Below are 17,518 nucleotides of genomic sequence, written 5' to 3'. Positions count from 1 at the left end.
CTTCCCACCACTTCTGATTAAAAAAATACTGTCTTTGAAACAATCTGAATGAAAGCTCTGCAAATCAAAAACTGATTCAAAGTCCCTATTACCATAATCACCAATTTTAACAAGTCCCCTAAATAGGTTCTCCATCAGTTTTCTTGGTTATAAGATGTCAATAATATGGAAGCATTTTTAATATTATGGAATATTTAATCACATCAGTTTCCCATCAACACACAAGTCATCTAGTGATATTTATATTGGCCATTTCCATAGGTTGGCTGGAGGTTCTTCCACTAAAGGCTCCCATGGCTTCCAGGGCACCATTTTTCTTGCCAGACGTAGTTCATTTTCAGCCTGAAGAATCCCCTCTTCGCTTTGGCCACCCTGAAGTTGCTCTTCTAATATCTTAACATCTGGTTCCACTTTCACCTACCCAGCTTCTCATCTATAGTCTGTTCTGTACACTTTCTATATGCTGCGTTCTTAGGGATTTGTCCAAGAACATCAAGAATCTTTGTATACAGTATTTTTCGCCTCTCATGTGGAGTCTCACTTAGAGCCAGTCCCACGAGGCCAGTGGTCTTCAGCAACCCCGCCATGACAGCGCCCTAAAGTGAATATTGATAGATATGTACTTATTGTCCTTTTGTTACTAGTTTTCTGGTTGTTTTTGTCGTTCCCTGTTCCTTTGGTCTCTTCTCTGTGGTTTGATGATTTTATTCAGTATTATGTTGGGTTTCCTTTTTGTTATTTGTTTACCTATGGTAGGTTTTTGATTTGTAGGTACCATGAGGGGCATATATTTAGCTCTCTCTCTGTATATACCTGTTTTAAGCTGATGGTTAAGTTCAAACACATTCTAAGAGCTCTTCATTTTTTACTGCCCCTGCCCCCAGCATTTTATGGCTTGGTGTTATATTTTACATCTTATATGAATCCTTTGATTGTTTATTGTAGTCATAGTTGATTTTACAATTTTTATCTTTTAACCTTCATACTAGCTTACTGAAGTGGTTGATCTGTTCTATTTACAGTATATTTATCTTTCCCAGTGAGATTTTTTTCCTTCATATATTTCTCATTTCTTGTTATAGCCTTTTCTTTCTCACTTAAAAAAGACCCTTTAACATTTCCTGTAAGGCCAGGTTAGTGATAATGAACTCTTAGTTTTTGCTTCTCTGGGAAACTTTTTTTAAATTTATTTAATGATTTTTATTTTTTTCCATTACAGCTGGTTTACAGTGTTCTGTCAATTTTCTGCTATACAGCAAGGTGACCCAGTCACACATACATATATACATTTTTTTCTCACATTATCATGCTCCATCATAAGTGACTAGATATAGTTTCCAGTGCTACACAGCAGGATCTCATTGCTTATCCATTCCAAAGGCAGTAGTTTGCATCTACTAACTCCAAACTCCCAGTACATCCCACTCCCTCCTCCTCCTCCTCCTCCTCGGCAACCACAAGTCTGTTCTCCATCTCCATGAGTTTCTTTTCTGTGGAAAGTTTCATTTACTGGGAAACTCTTTCCCTCTCCTTCAATTCTGAGTGATACCCTTGTTAGGTAGACTATTCTTGATATTAGGATACTCATTTATCCTTTCAGTACTTTAAATATATTATGCCTTTCTGGTTTAAAGTTTCTGCTGAAAAATCAACTAATAGCTTTATTTGGAGGGTGGGGTTCCCTTGTACGTGACTTTTTCTTTTCCTCTTGCTGCCTTTAAAATGTTCTCCTATCTTTAACTTTTACCATTTTCGTTATGATAGATCTTGGTGTGGATTCTCTTTTTTTTTTGAGACACTTGTGCTTCCTGGACCTGGACATTTGTATTCTTTTTCAGGTTAGGGAGATTTTTCAGCCATAATTTTATCAAATATGTTTCCTGCCCCTTTCTCTCTCTCTTCTCCTTCTGGAACCCCTCCAGTGCAAATGTTAGTACATTTGATGTTGTCCTTGAGGTCCCTTAAACCATCCTCATTTTTGTTAATTTTACCATTTTGCTGTTCTGATTGTGTGATTTTCACTATTCTGTCTACCAGGTGGCTTACATGTTCCATTGTGTCATCTAATCTGCTATTAATTCCTTCTAGTGTCTTTTTTTCATTTTAGTCATTGTATTCTTCAGTTCCGATTGGTTCTTTTTTGTATTTTCTAGTTGTTTGTTGAAGTTCTCACTGTGTTCCTCTATTCTTTTCTCAAGTTCAGTGAGCATTTTTATGACTCTTGCTTTATACTCTGTCAGGTAAGTTACTTAGCACCATCCCTTGAGAGTTTTTTCTTGGGTTTTATCGTGTTCTTTTGTTTGGAACATATTCTTCTGTCTTCTCATTTTCTTTGACTTTCTCTGTTTGTTCTTGTGAAGCGTGGCAAAACAGTTACCTATCCCAGTCCGGAATCTGTGTCCTCGTGTGGGGGCGCCCCTCTGCAGTCTGCCTGTGCCTGGTGATTTTGGAGCGAGAGCAGGATCTGAAGAGAGCATCTTCCCCCAAGGTGCCCCGGCAGAGCGGCCTTGGTGGGGGATAGGGAGGGGCTGGAACAGGAGCTTGGTGCAAGCTGGGGTAGGGCAGTCCTGCAGGCCAGCCAGAGGACCAGGCAGTTTTCAGGCTGCTCCCTTTGCTGAGACTGGGAACAACCAAGTCTGCGAGTGCTCAGTCTCTTCAAGAGTCTTGGTTTCCTACAGCCCGCCAGTAAGCCCCACTGCTCTTCAAACCAGCCAAGGAGGCTCCTCTTCCCAGTGCTAGACCCCACGCTGGGGTACCCGATGTGGGGCTCAAACCTCTCACTCTGTAGAGAAGATCCCTGAGCCTGTGACATCCTCCTCCTCTTCCGAGTCACTCACCTGGGATGTGGGTCCCAACTAAATCTCTTCCCTCCCCCCCACCCCATGGAAAGAACTCCATGGGGTTCTTTCTTTATAGCCTTGGTTGCAGAAGAGCCATTCTGGTATTTTTCAGGTCGTTCTCAGAGAGAGTCGCTCTGTGTGTGATTGTAGTTTTGATGTGTTCATGAGTTAGCAAGCTCAGGGTCTTCCTATTCTACCTTGCTTGTTTTTTTTTTTTTTTTTTTCTTTTAGGGCTGCATCTGCAGCATATGGAGGTTCCCAGGCCAGGGGTCCAATCAGAGCTGTAGTTGCCAGCTTACACCACAGCCATAGCAACACAGGATCTGAGCCACGTCTGTGACCTACACCACAGCTCATGGCAATGCCAGACCCTTAACCCACTGAGCAAGGCCAAGGATCGAACCTGCGTCCTCATGGATGCTAGTCAGATTCATTAACCACTGAGCCACGACAGAATTCCTCCGCCATCTTGATCCCACTTCTCTCCCGTAATTGAAATTAAACCAAGTAGTTACTTAATTATCTTGAATGGTTTAATTTTAGCTAGAATTAATACAGAAGAGGAGCCATTTTTCATTATTATTTGTCCTTTCTGTTTCCCCAAAGCTAATTTGGGGGCCCAACCTCTGTGCCCCAAGGTTGCCCCATGCTTCCCCTCAGGGCGTTTCAGAACACCACATTGTGTTGGCCTGTTTATTTGTCTGTCTTGCTCATGAGATGACAAGCTTCCTAAGTGCAAGGAACAATTTGCTCATCCCAGGCTTAGTGACTGGTACCTCGTAGGTACCAACCGCGTATTTGTTGGGTGAATGATGCATGTGTATCCTGCGATCTTTAGTGAACTTCTGAAGGGCGGAGAGATGACGACAGCCCTAACTGTCCTCTCTACTGTGTCTGTCATGGTCTCCTGAACTGAGATGACCCTCAGGAAATAGTTAATGAATACATGTATGAGTGAGTACTTTATATGTTTCATGGTGAACTGATTGATGGAAAGTTCTCTTAGACTTTTGTCACATAGATCATGGTTACAGGCTCTAACACGAGCTGTACAGTCAGGGTCAGACTCCCTTTACCTTGAAGGATAATGCCACTGCTTACAAGCAAGTTACTTAATTTTCACACAGCTCCGTTTTTTTAATGGCTTAAATTGAGAAAATAGCACCTCATAAATGTTTTCATAAGGATTAAGTGAGGTGAAATAAAGTGCATAGTATTTTGCCTGGTACATAGTAAACAGTAAATAATAGCAAAAAACTGACTTTTAATAACCAGATATCTTGATGCACTGCAAAGCCTTTTTACTGCTTTCCTATAAATTTAGTTTTATGTTTCCTTATTTTTGGTTAATAAAATGAAAAAGATACATCAGAATGACCACTAGGTGTCAGTATTACTCTGTGACTCTCAGTAATGGCTCAGCCTAACCAGGCAGAGAGCAACTGAAGTCAAAGAAATATCTGAAGTGTAGTTTATAGGTAGTTCCTAATTGAATGTGCAAAATGCCATTCCTGTTTCGGATCAAGTCCCAGCCATTAGTGAAGCTGGAGCTGTTACTGCTGCTTGGCTGAATAGAATGCAAATGAATGCCAGAAATGAATTCCTTCAAATGCCTCACTCCCTGGGATCATCCTTCCCTCCCCACCCACCCACTCAGAGCCCTTGCAGGTGCTTTCACCAAAGAGCGTCCGGGAAGCACGTAACTCGCTGGAAAGTACTGAATGCACCCAGCCCTGACTTGTTCCCCTGTCACTACCCGTTGCCCAGACCATACCCCACCGTAGGCATCCCTGCCAACACAACTCAATAGTGGGTATCTCCCCAGACTAAACTTTCAAAGGACAGGGTAGCAGGATGTGTTCATTGTTAAATGGACCCTGACATCCCCAAATAGAACACACTTTCCATGGGAAACTTAAAAAAAGTTACATGTTAGATTTCTGTACCCAGGGCTATGATTCAGCTTTGCATTCATTCAGCATTAACAGTAAATGTTCGTAAACATTGTTTGCTGACACTCCCCTATTTGGCAGCATCGAGGTAGGTGCTGAAGACAGAAAGGTGACAACAAAGTAGGGTGTTCTCCCAAGTTAGGCAGCTCCCAGGTTTAAGCTCCCCCTCACCAGGCACCAGCGGTGTGACCTTGGGCAAGTTTCCTCATTTATGAGTGACTCCGTTTACTCATCTATAAATTGGAGTCAGTAGCAGTACTCTCCTAGGAGTATCGTGAGGGTGAACTGAGATAATGTAAGTAAAACTCCTAGCATCCCGCATGGCACAGAGGACGCATTCTCTGATTACTACTTATTGGGAGCAGTTCAGTGGAGGAGACAGATGAAAGAAGGAATGACCGAGGCAGCACGAGATGCAGAACGTCAGGAAAGCATTAACATGTGGAACTAGAATTGCCCCCAGAGACCTTACCTGCTTGTATTTTTTAAAGGGGAAGGGGATGGTCCTCAGATGATGTCACCTGGTAGAAAAAATAGATCATTGTTCTCAGACACTCATGATTTGAAACCTTTGGTCTCCCATTTATTTGCAGGCTGGGTGGGCTTTTTTATTTTTATTATTTTTGACTTGATGTCATATTTCAGTGCAGGCCAACTGTGGCCCAGTAGCATCCTCAGAAACACCCACCTGCTAGGTACAGAATATTTTCTAAGTAAATCAGTTATGTATACATATTGGAGTTATTGAAAATCTTTTATATCTACACATTCCTAAATGGCACTATTAATTTTTATATTTGAAAAACACTTGTGGAGTTCCTGTTGTGGCACAGTGGAAATAAATCCGACTAGGAACCATGAGGTTGTGGGTTCAATCCCTGACCTCGCTCAGCGGGTTAAGGATCTGGTGTTGCTGTGAGCTGTGGTGTAGATCGGCAGCTGTAGCTCTGATTCGACCCCTAGCCTGGGAACCTCCATATGCCACTGGTGCGGGCCTAAAAAAAGGCAAAAAAAAAAAAAATTTGATTTGCTTTGCTAGGATAAATTTTAGCTCCCTCCACCTGGATCTAAAATTTAAACTTCAAAGTAGTAGAATCTGAATTGAGTCTGTTGAACTACTGGAAGGAGACATGAATTACCATTGGTGTTATTTTCTGGGTCCTCAGAGTGATGAGAATAGGAGCAGAAACATGCAAGTGCATTTATAGTAAATATGTATGTGGTAACTGGCTTAGTTTAGCTCTAAAAGACTGAGAATTCCCATACAAGAGTTGAGTTCTTGATCCATAAATGACGTCTATGCACCTTATGTCATCTCATGTCTGTCGCTAATTTTCCACAAATCACATTGCACCACAATGGCACGCACACATGCGCGCGCGCGTGCGTGCATGCGTGTGTGTGTGTGTGTAAAGTATGCATATGAGAGCTCACCTGGTCCAGCAGTCTCATTTTATAAGTAGAGACACGTGTAATTGTTCATGTTTTTGCAATTTAGAGGGGTCTTTATCACATCTACCCCAAAGAGCAGATGTTTTAAGCATGTTCATTAAAAATTTTTATTTCAAAAGGACTAATTTACCTCAAATAGACTCTGATTCTGACAGTTGAATTCTGATAGGTGATGCAGATGTAGCCTCGTCTTCTGAAAGGCAGCTATTTTGCATAGTTCACATCTGATTCACATGTAAAAGAATGAGTGGCCTACTTAGCTTTCAGAAATTCTCCCTCCACCAGTGCAGACACGCCCCACCCCAGGGCCTTCATTCTTATCATCACCTTGGCCTGGAACTCCCTTGACCCACCAAGGGTGCCAGGCTCACCTTCTCATCTCCATCCAGCCTTTACTCACACAAGACCTTAGTAAGGCCACCCTATCTAAAATTGCAAACCCTGGAGGGGTTCCCTCGTGGCTCAGCAGGTTAAGGCTCCAACTTTGTCACTGCTGTGGCATAGGTTTGATCCCTGGCCCAGGAACTTATGCATGTCATGAGTGCAGCCAAAAAAATTAAGTAAATAAGTAAAATTGCAAACCCTAAAAAATAAATAAATAAATAGATAACTAGAGAATATAACAAAAAAAAGAAGTAGACTCGCAGATTGGTGGTTACCAGAGGGGAGGGGGAGGGGCAATATGGGTAGGGGACTAAGAGATAAAATCTACTAGGTGGAGAATAAGCTATAAGGCAATACTGTACAACATGGAGAATAGAGTAGATGCTTTATAATAACTGTAAATGGAATAGAACTTTTAAAAATTGTGAATTTATACTGCACAATTATACAACTAAGATAAATAAAAACTGAAATTACAAACTACCCCTCACACATACTCCCTCCTGTGATTCATTTTTTTTCTTCTTAGCACTTATCACCTTATAACCTACTAAGTATTTTATATATATTGTTTGTTGTACTGCACAGGACAACTTTGTGTGTTCTGTTCATGGCCAGGTCCCGGCCTCGAGCGGAACTTGCCCATGCTCAAGTAGGCATTCAGGAGAAGTATCATGAATCAGTGAAAGCAAGCGTGAAAAGGACATGTCTCTTCTGTGTTTTAAATTATGATTTTCAATGGAAAAAATAAAAATCATTATAAAATATAAATAAATAAATTATAATCCCCCCCCCAGGCATTTTGGTGTACAGAGCTCACAGAATCATCGAATCTTGCCAAGAAGCCTTCATCTTGCGCCTCTTTCGACAGAAAAACAAACGTGGTTTTATTAAAGCTTTCACAGACAACGCCATAGCCTTTGACACCGGCTTTTGTCACGTGGAAAGAGTAATGAGAAATCTTTTCGTAAAGAAGCTGTATCTGTGGCCAAGGCAAGTAGCACTATGTGACAAACTCCTACGAGGGAACCTGCTGTGACTTAATTTTGCGCTCTAATGTAAAATTTACCTGCACTTGATATATGCTAGTCAGGTTCATAACAAGTACATCCAAATATAAATGTATGGCCACCACATTGGTGATTCTGTTACAAGGAGAGAGAAATTCGATAGTTACTTTTCTGGTAGCCTTTGGCAGCCGTTTGTACATATAGTGACCCCACCCCCACCCCCACCCCACTCCTCCCAGGGATCTAAAAGTTCACACATACAACAGCTTTAGGTGAACTAAAGATTTACTGGCTAAGCCTCCAGCTTCCACTTTGAAAATTACCCACCAGGGAAATAAAGCACCAAGATTCTGAAGAATTTATGTAAATTTCTAGGAAAAACAACCTTGCAATTTTCAAACATTTCACAACCTGTGCTAATATGTGTTTTGGTTATACTGTATTTGAGAGTAATTGTTGTGGTGTTTTTCCTTTTTTTTTTTCTTTTGACCTTTTAGGGTCACACCTGTGGCATATGGACATTCCCAGGCCAGGGGTTGAATCAGAGCTGCAGCTGCCAGCCTACACCACAGCCACATCAGCACGAGATCTGAGCCAACTCTGTGACCTATACCACAGCTCATGGCAATGCCAGATCCTTAACCCACTGAGCGAGGCCAGAGATCAAACCCACATCTTCATGGATACTAGTCGGGTTCGTTACCACTGAGCCATGACAGGAATTCCCCTTTCCTTTTTTGATTATACCTTATTTCAGGTTTTGTCATGCTTTTCCTGTAAAGAGCCAGATAGTAAATATTTTAGGCTTTGCAGGCCATACACCTGTCATAGTTACTCAACTCTGCTCTGACAGTGTGAAAGCGTCCACAGACAATGTATAAACAGTGAGCCTGGCTGTGTGCCAGTAAGACTATTTATAAAAACAGCCACTGGGTTTGGCCCAGAAGGTAATTTGCTGACCCTGCCTTATTTGAATAATACTTCCATTCGTAGAAGTTACAAGTATTCCTGAAAACATTGTCGTTTTGCTTTCCATTTTGTTTCCCAATTGCATTTACAAAAAGCTATTAGAGTGTTAAACTGAGACCAGAAACACATAGCTCTTGCAACTCTAGAAAATATTTGAAAAATGTTTGTTTCTTTAGGTTCCATGTATCAGTAAACTCGTTTTTAGAACAGCATAAACCTGAAGTGGTAGAAATTCATGTTTCTATGACACCAGCCATGCTTGCTATACAGACTGCTATTCTGGACATTTTAAATGCATGTCTAAAGGAACTAAAGTGCCACAACCCATCACTTGAAGTCGAAGATTTATCTTTAGAAAATGCTATTGGAAAACCTTTTGACAAGGTACTCTATTTCTTTTCCTTTTTTAGCACAATTTGTTATGTTGTAGTTTTAAAGGACACAGGTTATTTTACTATTTATACTGTTCTTAATAGAAATTTGCTATTTTTAAAATTAAATTTGAGTGATTTAAAGTATAGCTTCTTTGGTTGACTGAAAAGTAGGTTTAGTAGAATACATTGATTGGCATATAAGCAGAACTGTGATTTTTGTTGTTGTACAGTGATTATCTCTTAAGGATGTGTAAAAGGACAATAAATAACCTTTTGCTCTGAAATGACAACATTTGGATATCTACAGGTAGAAGAGTTTACATAAGAATGCTTCAAAATTTATGCCCTCTTATTTGGAATAAAAATAATTTGGATGAGTTTGATTACTGAGGGATGTGAAACTTGCTCTGTCTTAAAATTACATTCTGAATTGAGAAAATGGTAAGACGTTAGTTCAAGGAATTTTTATTCTAACTAATTTTTTCATCATAGACTAATGTTAATACAGACACATTAATGTGGAATGGTGGATCCAGAGAATGCTGACTTTTAAAAAACTCCAAGCAGCGTTTTTTTTTTTTCTGTTTCGTTTTTTGTATGTTGGTAGAACAAGTTCCTGTCTTTCAGACTCTGAATCCATCTTTTTGTCACTGCAAGTAATGCATAGTGATTTTTAAAAAGGAAAAGTGTAAGGCCTCATTTTTCTGACTCTTCCAAAACGTCATTTTGCTATGAAATCATGATACATAAAAGTAACTTCATGTGTTTTGTTCCTCTGTAAAATTTTACTATAATTTAGTGCATGGTATACCAAAAAAAACAAACAAAAAAAAAAAAAACACGCTAACATTCTTTTAATAGAATTTATGTGTCCCTAGAAAAAACAAAATATAACCCATATGTTTTGCACGAAATTTCTGTTTATCACCCCCTGGCTGGTAAAAGTCAAAGTATTGTCTTATGTATCCTTTTAGTAGCCAAAACAAAATATAGACATAATTTGCATCTTTCAAGAAAATTTAACTTCTGTAAATGATTTTACAAAAGAAGCATTTAGATGACTGTATGTAAAATAATCTACAGGTGAGTTCTATGTCCCCATTTATCTAGCACAGTCACACTAACTGCCTGTTGTCATGGCGTAATTATTAAAAGTATAATTTCATTGTCATAAGAGTCCTGGTTTGGACAGTAGCGTATATGATCAGCCACATTTTACCCCTGCTCAGTATGTATTAGATACAATGCCAGGTAGTAAAATTGCTTCCGTATTATGCTCCACGTACCGTATCACCTTTTTAGTTACAGAATTAGCTTGCAAAGGAAATGCACATAATACATAACCGTGGATATGTAGATACTTACATAGTAAATACATAAAGCCCTCCCGCACTTAGGCTACTTTTTGGGATCTTATAAGGTATTCAGATTTAGTTGGAATTATCTTCCCATCCATAAATCACACTTTAAAAAATAAATAAATGAATGTTCTATGCCAACAAGTTTAGGTCCATTGTTACTTGATATCACTGCTAATTTGATACCATGAAGTATCTCTAGTTTATGTCCTCTGCTTCCTCATTCAACTGGATCTCTCACTGCTGTCCATCCAGGATAAGGGCACAGCCAACCTTGGCAGAAATTGAGTATGTCTCAGCTACTTGCTCTGATTCTTCACAAAAGCAAATCATTGATTATGTAATGTCTATCAGGCCTTTTTTCTCCTAATAATTTAAGTGTGGGTAATTATGAGTTGACTCTATCTGATCATAAAGATTCTGGTGATGACATGCTGCTTTATATTTGAAAAAATAAACATTATTATTAGAATCTTATGAACTTAAATTTTCTATCCATTTCCTTGGGAGGTAATGTTTGGGATTTTTTTTAATTATTGTGGTAAAATATACATCATAAGATTTACCATTTTAGCCATTTTTAGGTATATGAGGGATAATGTGTGTTGAAAGTATAATTTGTAGTAAGAGCTATATTGAACATACTTTAGCAATACTAAATTTTATTCTTGTTTTAGACAATTCGCCATTATCTGGATCCTTTGTGGCACCAGCTTGGAGCCAAGACTAAATCCTTAGTTCAGGATTTGAAGATATTACGAACTCTGCTACAATATCTCTCTCAATATGATTGTGTCACATTTCTTAATCTTTTGGAATCTCTCAGAGCAACAGAGAAGGCATTTGGTCAGAATTCAGGTGGGAGATAAAAATACTAATATTATCCTAGGAGCTGATTTGAATAAAGTACCAGATTTTGTTGGAGGATCAGGTGTGGGGCATGCCATATTCAACTACATGATATACTAAGATTTCAACTTACGTTTAAGTTCATAGCATAAGGGTGTAGGTTTTATTGATAGCTAATGTTTCCACCTACTTAACTTCTGTTCTGTATAATAATACATATTCATATCCATTCCAGGCAATTTTATTTCTAGAAGAAGCTGGGTCTATTACAGGCAGTCCCTAACTTAGAAATAGGTTGTGTTCTAAAAGTTTCGTTGTTATGAACTTAAAATTCATTTTCCCCAAACAGCAAGGGAATTTGGAGTTTCATCAGCTCAAGTGCTGAAGAATGAGAAGAGGAAATTTGTAGGGAAACACACTTAGGCAGCCATCCACCATCCTGTTTCTTTACCAGTCACATCCTTCCCCCGCTACTGTGACCTTTCTCACTGTCTTGCTACATCAGTGATGTTTAAAGTGTGGTCCAGGGGCTGCTGGGGCCAAGATTTAATACAGTTAATATTTTTTCCTGCTTCACTGGGGACATTCTCGAATACAAACTACACATGCAGAGCCCCGAGGAATATGTTGATGGCCAGTACACTTGAGTTCACTGCCTTCCCCTTGAGTTCAGGCACCAGCCGTGTTACTCACGGAGGCTTCTGAACCATCACAGGAAATGGCAACACGGTGGGGAAAAGTCAATGAGGAATCAGTATTATTATGGGAATGGCTTTGAGGTCACAGGCCCTCCTAAACACATCTTGGGGACCCCCGAGGATCTATAGGCTGTACTTTAAAAACTAAACAGTGACAGAGGCCATGGTAAGGGAGACGATGTGGTAGGGAGATGAGCAGGAGGGTAACTGGTTGTGTACACAGGTCACGTGACCCTCAGAGAGTCTCCCGAAATTAACCATAAGTTCAAGGCTTTTTTTTTTTAACTTTTTACATTAGGTTGGCTGTTTCTTGACTCCAGCACCTCACTGTTTGTAAATGCTCGAGCAAGGGTTTATCACGTTCCAGATACCAAAATGAGTAAAAAAGGCAAAATGCCTGAAGAAATAGAGATTAAAGAAGAGCAAGGTATCTCGTATGCTTAAGTCTTCAGACGTGTCTTTTATTTAATTAATTGGTGTGGAAATGCTTATCAAGTTAGAGTATAATTTTAAATCTCCTTCGGCCAAGTGAAAATGTGACTGCATGTTAATTCTATGTTATATGTGACGTGTGTAATGTATGTTCAGAGTGTGTTCAAAGTAGTCCATATGGAGCCATTGCCAGGGGATTCCAAGCAGCAAATGTTAAATGTCAGTTAAGAGTATTCTTACTGCTACTTAAGAATTATAGATTGTTGTGTGTTTTTGTTTTTTGGAGGTTTTTGTTTTGTCTTTTGTCTTTTTAGGACTGTACCCGAGGCATATGGAGGCAAATCAGAGCTGTAGCTGCCAGCCTACACCACAGCAACGCAGGATCCGAGCCATGTCTGTGACCTACACCACAGCTCATGGCAACGCCAGATCCTTAACCCACTGAGCAAGGCCAGGGATCCAACTCGCGTCCTCTTGGATACTAGTTGGGTTCATTAACCGCTGAGCCACGACGGGAACTCTTGTGTTTTTTTAACTTCAGAGTAATTACTGTTTGGGCACTTAAAGTCTCAGTGGAACGTTTTTTTGTGGGGTTTTTTTTGGGGGGGGTCTTTTTGTCTTTTTAGGGCCGCACCCAAGGCTTATGGAGGTTCCCAGGCCAGGGGTCCAGTCAGAGCTGTAGCCACCAGCCTGTGCCACAGCTACAGCCACAGCCACACAGGATCTGAGCCCCGTCTTCGACCTACACCACAGCTCCCGGTGATGCCAGATCCTTAACTCAGTGGGACATTTTAATATCCCTTCCAGCTTTTAGGGAACGTAAATACCAAAGTGAGGCAAATACTGGATTTATCTCATATTCATCTAGTAGGTATAATAAATAGCATTTTTTTTAAGGCATGGGATAGCATTAATGCTCACGTCCTGCCTAATTCAAAGGTCTATTTCGAAACTTAACTACATAATTAATATGTTTGAGTACTTTTAGAAGTTTTATTGTCGTCTGCTCATATCCCATGTTAAGGATTGTGAAAAACATGGGGTTCTTAGAAATAATAAATACTATTATTTGGCACCGATTCCTTTATTTTGTGTAGCAGTGTATATATAAGGTCGCAGCTGACAACTAAGACATAATCACCTCTTATTAGCGACCATGCATAACCCCTCCTGTCAAAGCCTGTGTTGATGTGGGTTTGAAGTGTCCATGAGGAGACCTTCCTCGCGGACACAGGTTCTATCTGTGGAGCATTGTGACGAATGCTCAGAGGAACGGGCTCCCTCCAGGAGTGATGTCTGTGTTATCTATTGTTTTAAAAGCCTTTGGAATACTTTATGGATACATTTTAGCACATAGAATAAGGTTATCTTTTATTTCTACACAGACACAAAAAAGGAACTGGTCCTAGAAAGCAACCCAAAATGGGAAGCACTGACCGAAGTATTGAAAGAAATTGAGGCAGAGAATAAGGAGAGCGAAGCCCTTGGTGGTCCAGGTGAGTAAAAAGGACACAGTGAAGTTTGCCTTCAAAATCTAGCAAGTGAGGCTTTTTTGATTAGCTCTTAAAAAATAACTCATATTGTTACTTTTTTTATAAAATGTAGAAGAGTCAATGCCACATGACCACTGAAATCTAGTGACAACCTCTTTTATGTTCATTGGATATGGTTTATTTCCAGGTCACATCATTGTATGTTCATGAAAGTAGGTTTTTTGGTGGTTGTTTTTTTTAACTGATAACGTTCTCATGACTTCTATTTAAAGATACAGCTCATCTCCACATATATGTTCACCAGGCTTTCACTCTGGAACTCCCAGGTAGAAAGCTAATGGGCTTATGTTTTGGGTTCTCAGCAAGTGCTTTCCCCCAAAAAAAACCTCACCTCTTCTATGGAGTGACATTGACCTAAAAGAATTCCAAGTTTTAGGGCTACTCTTTTCAAACATGAGTATACTAGGAGATTAGCACAGTAGACTAAACCTGAACTAAATCTTAAATGTAAAATGAGACAGAAATTAAAACTAGATCTTAAAAAATACCTTTGAGACTTTGAATTCATAAAGCAACAAAGGCAGGCACACAATCCTTATGTGAGTAATTATGTGACTCTGATATTATCCCAGACCTTATGGTGCAGTGACTTAAGACCCAAAGTCATGCACATCCACTTAGAAAACGAGGAAAGAAAAAGGAGAAGGGGGACATTACTCTAGCAGCCATCGTTAACATTGGCATATTTCCTTCCTGGTTTTCTTTCATGTATTTTCTGTTTCCATCATTAAAGTTACAATGTTGATATAATTTCTGGGTATAGAATTAATGAGTCGATGATCCTGACATTTTTAAAGTTCTTGAGACATATTACCACATTAATTTATAGAAAGTTTTTATCCATCGTCATTGCTTTTGTATATAAGAGCTTCTTTCTTTTTCATGTAGCTGACAGTGACTAGAGACTGTATATGTTTGTGTCTACATATATATAACAATTTCAGTAATTTGATTGGAGAAACATCTTGTTTTAAATTTTAATGTTTGATGAGCTCAGTGTTTTCTCAAATGCATTTCCTTTTGTGACTTGTCTTAGTTTCCTCTGCTGGTTTAGGCTATGTCCTCAGTATCAGCTCTTTATGTATTAAAGATATTAAGATTTATCATAGTTTTGCATAAAGTTGTTTTTCGTGTTTAGCTTTTTTTATTTTATTTCATTTTATCTTTTGTCTTTTTAGGGCCACACATGAGGCATATGGAGGTTCCCAGGCTAGGGGTCAAATCGGGTCTACAACTGCCGGCCTACACCAGAGCCACAGCAACGCAAGATCCCAGCCGTGTCTTCGACCTACACCACAGCTCACAGCAACGCTGGATCTTTAACCCACTGAGCAAGGCCAGGGATCAAACCCACAACCTCATGGTTCCTAGCTGGATTTGCTTCTGCTGTGCTACAACAGGAACTCCCTTTTTTTTTTTTTAAGCTTTTTTTAATGCATAGTTTTTTTATGCTCATAGAATCTATCTTAGAGTATAGATAACAATCTTCTCTGAGATTTCTTCCATCGTTTTTAAGCCTGGAAAATCATCCTTATCTGGAGAGATGGAAAATAGGCATCTTTTTATGATTCGATATTTAACATTTGCCTTTGTAATCCATTTGGAATTTATTTTGGTATATAAGATCCTCTAAAAAATTATTAATTAAAAAGAGCTTCTTCAAAGCCTCCATTATACCACAGCTATACTTTCCTAAGACTAAATATTTCTGGCTTCAACTTTACTCAAAAGATTTAGGTAATCCTGCCAGGGAGGTAAAAGTGTGTGACAAGCATCTGAGACCCTTATCATACAAACTGTAAAAGTATCTTTAGCGCCCAGAGGTGAGATAGGTTGTCCATGTGGGGGAAGGGACCACGGGGGCAGGTGGGCCGCAGGGCGACAGGTGAGGTAATAGCGATGTAACGCTGTTTTCTAATTTTAGGACAAGTCCTCATTTGCGCAAGTGACGACAGGACGTGTTCGCAGCTGCGAGAATACCTGGCTGTCGGAGCAGAGGCCTTTTTATTAAGGCTCTACAGGAAAACCTTTGACAAGGACAGCAAAGACGACACGGTGTGGATACAGTTCCGGAAGGAGGACGACTCGAAGAGAACCATGAAATCCAGCAAAAGGGCCCAAGACCTGCGGCACAAAGACAGGGCGGCTGCCAAAGAGAGGGCGCTCAGAAAGAAGAAGCCCCGGTTGACGTTAACGCAGATGGTGGGAAGAGCTGACGAGCCGGCGGCGGAGGAGGGGGCCGTCGAGGAGGAGCGGCCCGGCGATGGCAGCAGCAGCCCTGAGAGCTGCTTCCAGGAAATCAAGCACGAGGAGTTTGATTTAAACCTGTCCTCCGACTCCGCCTACGGAATCCTGAAAGACCCCCTGACCATCCTGCACCCGCTCCTGGGCTGCAGCGACCCCTACGCGCTGACCCGGGTCCTGCACGAGGTGGAGCCGAGATACGTGGTTCTGTACGACGCGGAGCTGACGTTCGTGCGTCAGCTGGAAATTTACAGGGCCGCCCGGCCCGGGAGACCCCTGAGGCAAGTTTTCGGGAGTCGGCACTGTGATCTAATCGGCTTCCGCGTCCCAGCTCTTTAGGGTGTAACACAGATATGCCGCTTGCGCACGGGGTTCTTATCGTGAACATTACAGGGTTAGGATGTTGCTTGAGTTTATGAAACCTTATTTGGCTTTCGGATCCGTCCGGGAAGGGTGCGCGGGAAGGCGGTGGGACGTTGCAGTGGAGCATCGAGCCTGGGGGCGGGGGTGAACGCTCTGGCCCTTCTTCCTTGCGCTTCTGCTGGTCTGGGCCGTAGTCTTTATGCTTGGGTTGTAGCTGATGGGGTGCTACATCTGAACAAGTCTAGGAAATTTAGAAGATCCTAACTTCTACCAAACGGTAATGTAATTATGACTCAGCTAAATAATCCCAGCCGTCTAAAATGCCTTTCTTATAAATTTGAAGACGTTACAGCCACATAAAACTAGAGTATTGGGGGGATTATAATACCAAGTTTTCTTGAGTTTCAAGAAATATCAGATGAAAAATCTACAGAAATATCAGATGAGAAAATGATGCCTCCCAAAGAATATAGTGTTCTGGTTCTCCAATTATCTGAGGGAAATAAACAACAAAATTAATATCCTGAACTCGGCCTGAACCAAAAGCAGAGCCAAAAGAAACTGTTCTAGCAGTTTGACTAATGCCCCCTTTCAGAGTAGAGATGAATGGAGGAGGTGGATCAGAAATCACGCAGGATGGAGAGATTAGACGAAGCTGGTAAAATAATTATAGGCTGATAAATTGTTCATACTTTGCTCTTGATCAACATGGTAGATAGCTTGTGTGTGCCAAAGTTCCCCATTGCCTGAGGGTAGGATCGTGTGATGTTTAGAAACCAAATGTCAGAGGCAGAAGGGACCTGGGAATTCAACCACTCGCTCCATCAAGGGGAAACTGAGGCCCAGAATCGGTGATGACCTACGCTTGGCCATGCGATAACATTCTCGGGAGAGCTGAGGTCTCTGGACTTTTTGGCCAGTGGGCTTTTCTCTGTGCCCACCTTAAAGAGATAGAGTCTAGGAAGATGAAGGCCGGGAGAAAAATCCAGGGCCAAAAAGGGAAATACCTCTACTAGAAGGTGAAGAGAAGGGGCAGACGA

The 17,518-nt window shown here is 40.6% G+C and overlaps 1 protein-coding gene and 1 pseudogene across 2 annotated transcripts in view; one reads left to right on the top strand and one right to left on the bottom strand.

Annotated features, from left to right (window-relative positions):
* Window positions 1–17,518, top strand: part of ERCC4 (ERCC excision repair 4, endonuclease catalytic subunit) — a 39,881-nt gene that overhangs the window by 7,616 nt on the left and 14,747 nt on the right. For both annotated transcript variants that reach the window (XM_003124586.6, XM_085017599.1), the window contains 6 exons: window positions 7,426–7,621; window positions 8,784–8,991; window positions 11,017–11,197; window positions 12,185–12,313; window positions 13,704–13,814; window positions 15,796–16,396. In XM_003124586.6, coding sequence (XP_003124634.4) covers window positions 7,426–7,621; window positions 8,784–8,991; window positions 11,017–11,197; window positions 12,185–12,313; window positions 13,704–13,814; window positions 15,796–16,396 — 1,426 coding nt within the window. The remainder of the gene's footprint in view (window positions 1–7,425; window positions 7,622–8,783; window positions 8,992–11,016; window positions 11,198–12,184; window positions 12,314–13,703; window positions 13,815–15,795; window positions 16,397–17,518) is intronic.
* LOC146404534 (NADH dehydrogenase [ubiquinone] 1 alpha subcomplex subunit 5 pseudogene) lies at window positions 219–597 on the bottom strand (annotated as a pseudogene).

Source organism: Sus scrofa, chromosome 3 (genome assembly GCF_054392235.1).
Source record: "Sus scrofa isolate SSC_HxYL_T2T_F1_AM1 chromosome 3, Sscrofa_HxYL_maternal_Yorkshire_Landrace_v2.0, whole genome shotgun sequence".
NCBI classification, from domain to species: Eukaryota; Metazoa; Chordata; class Mammalia; order Artiodactyla; family Suidae; genus Sus; species Sus scrofa.
The sequence above is the reverse complement of the archived record's forward strand: the minus strand, read 5'-3'. Positions and strand labels throughout refer to the sequence as shown.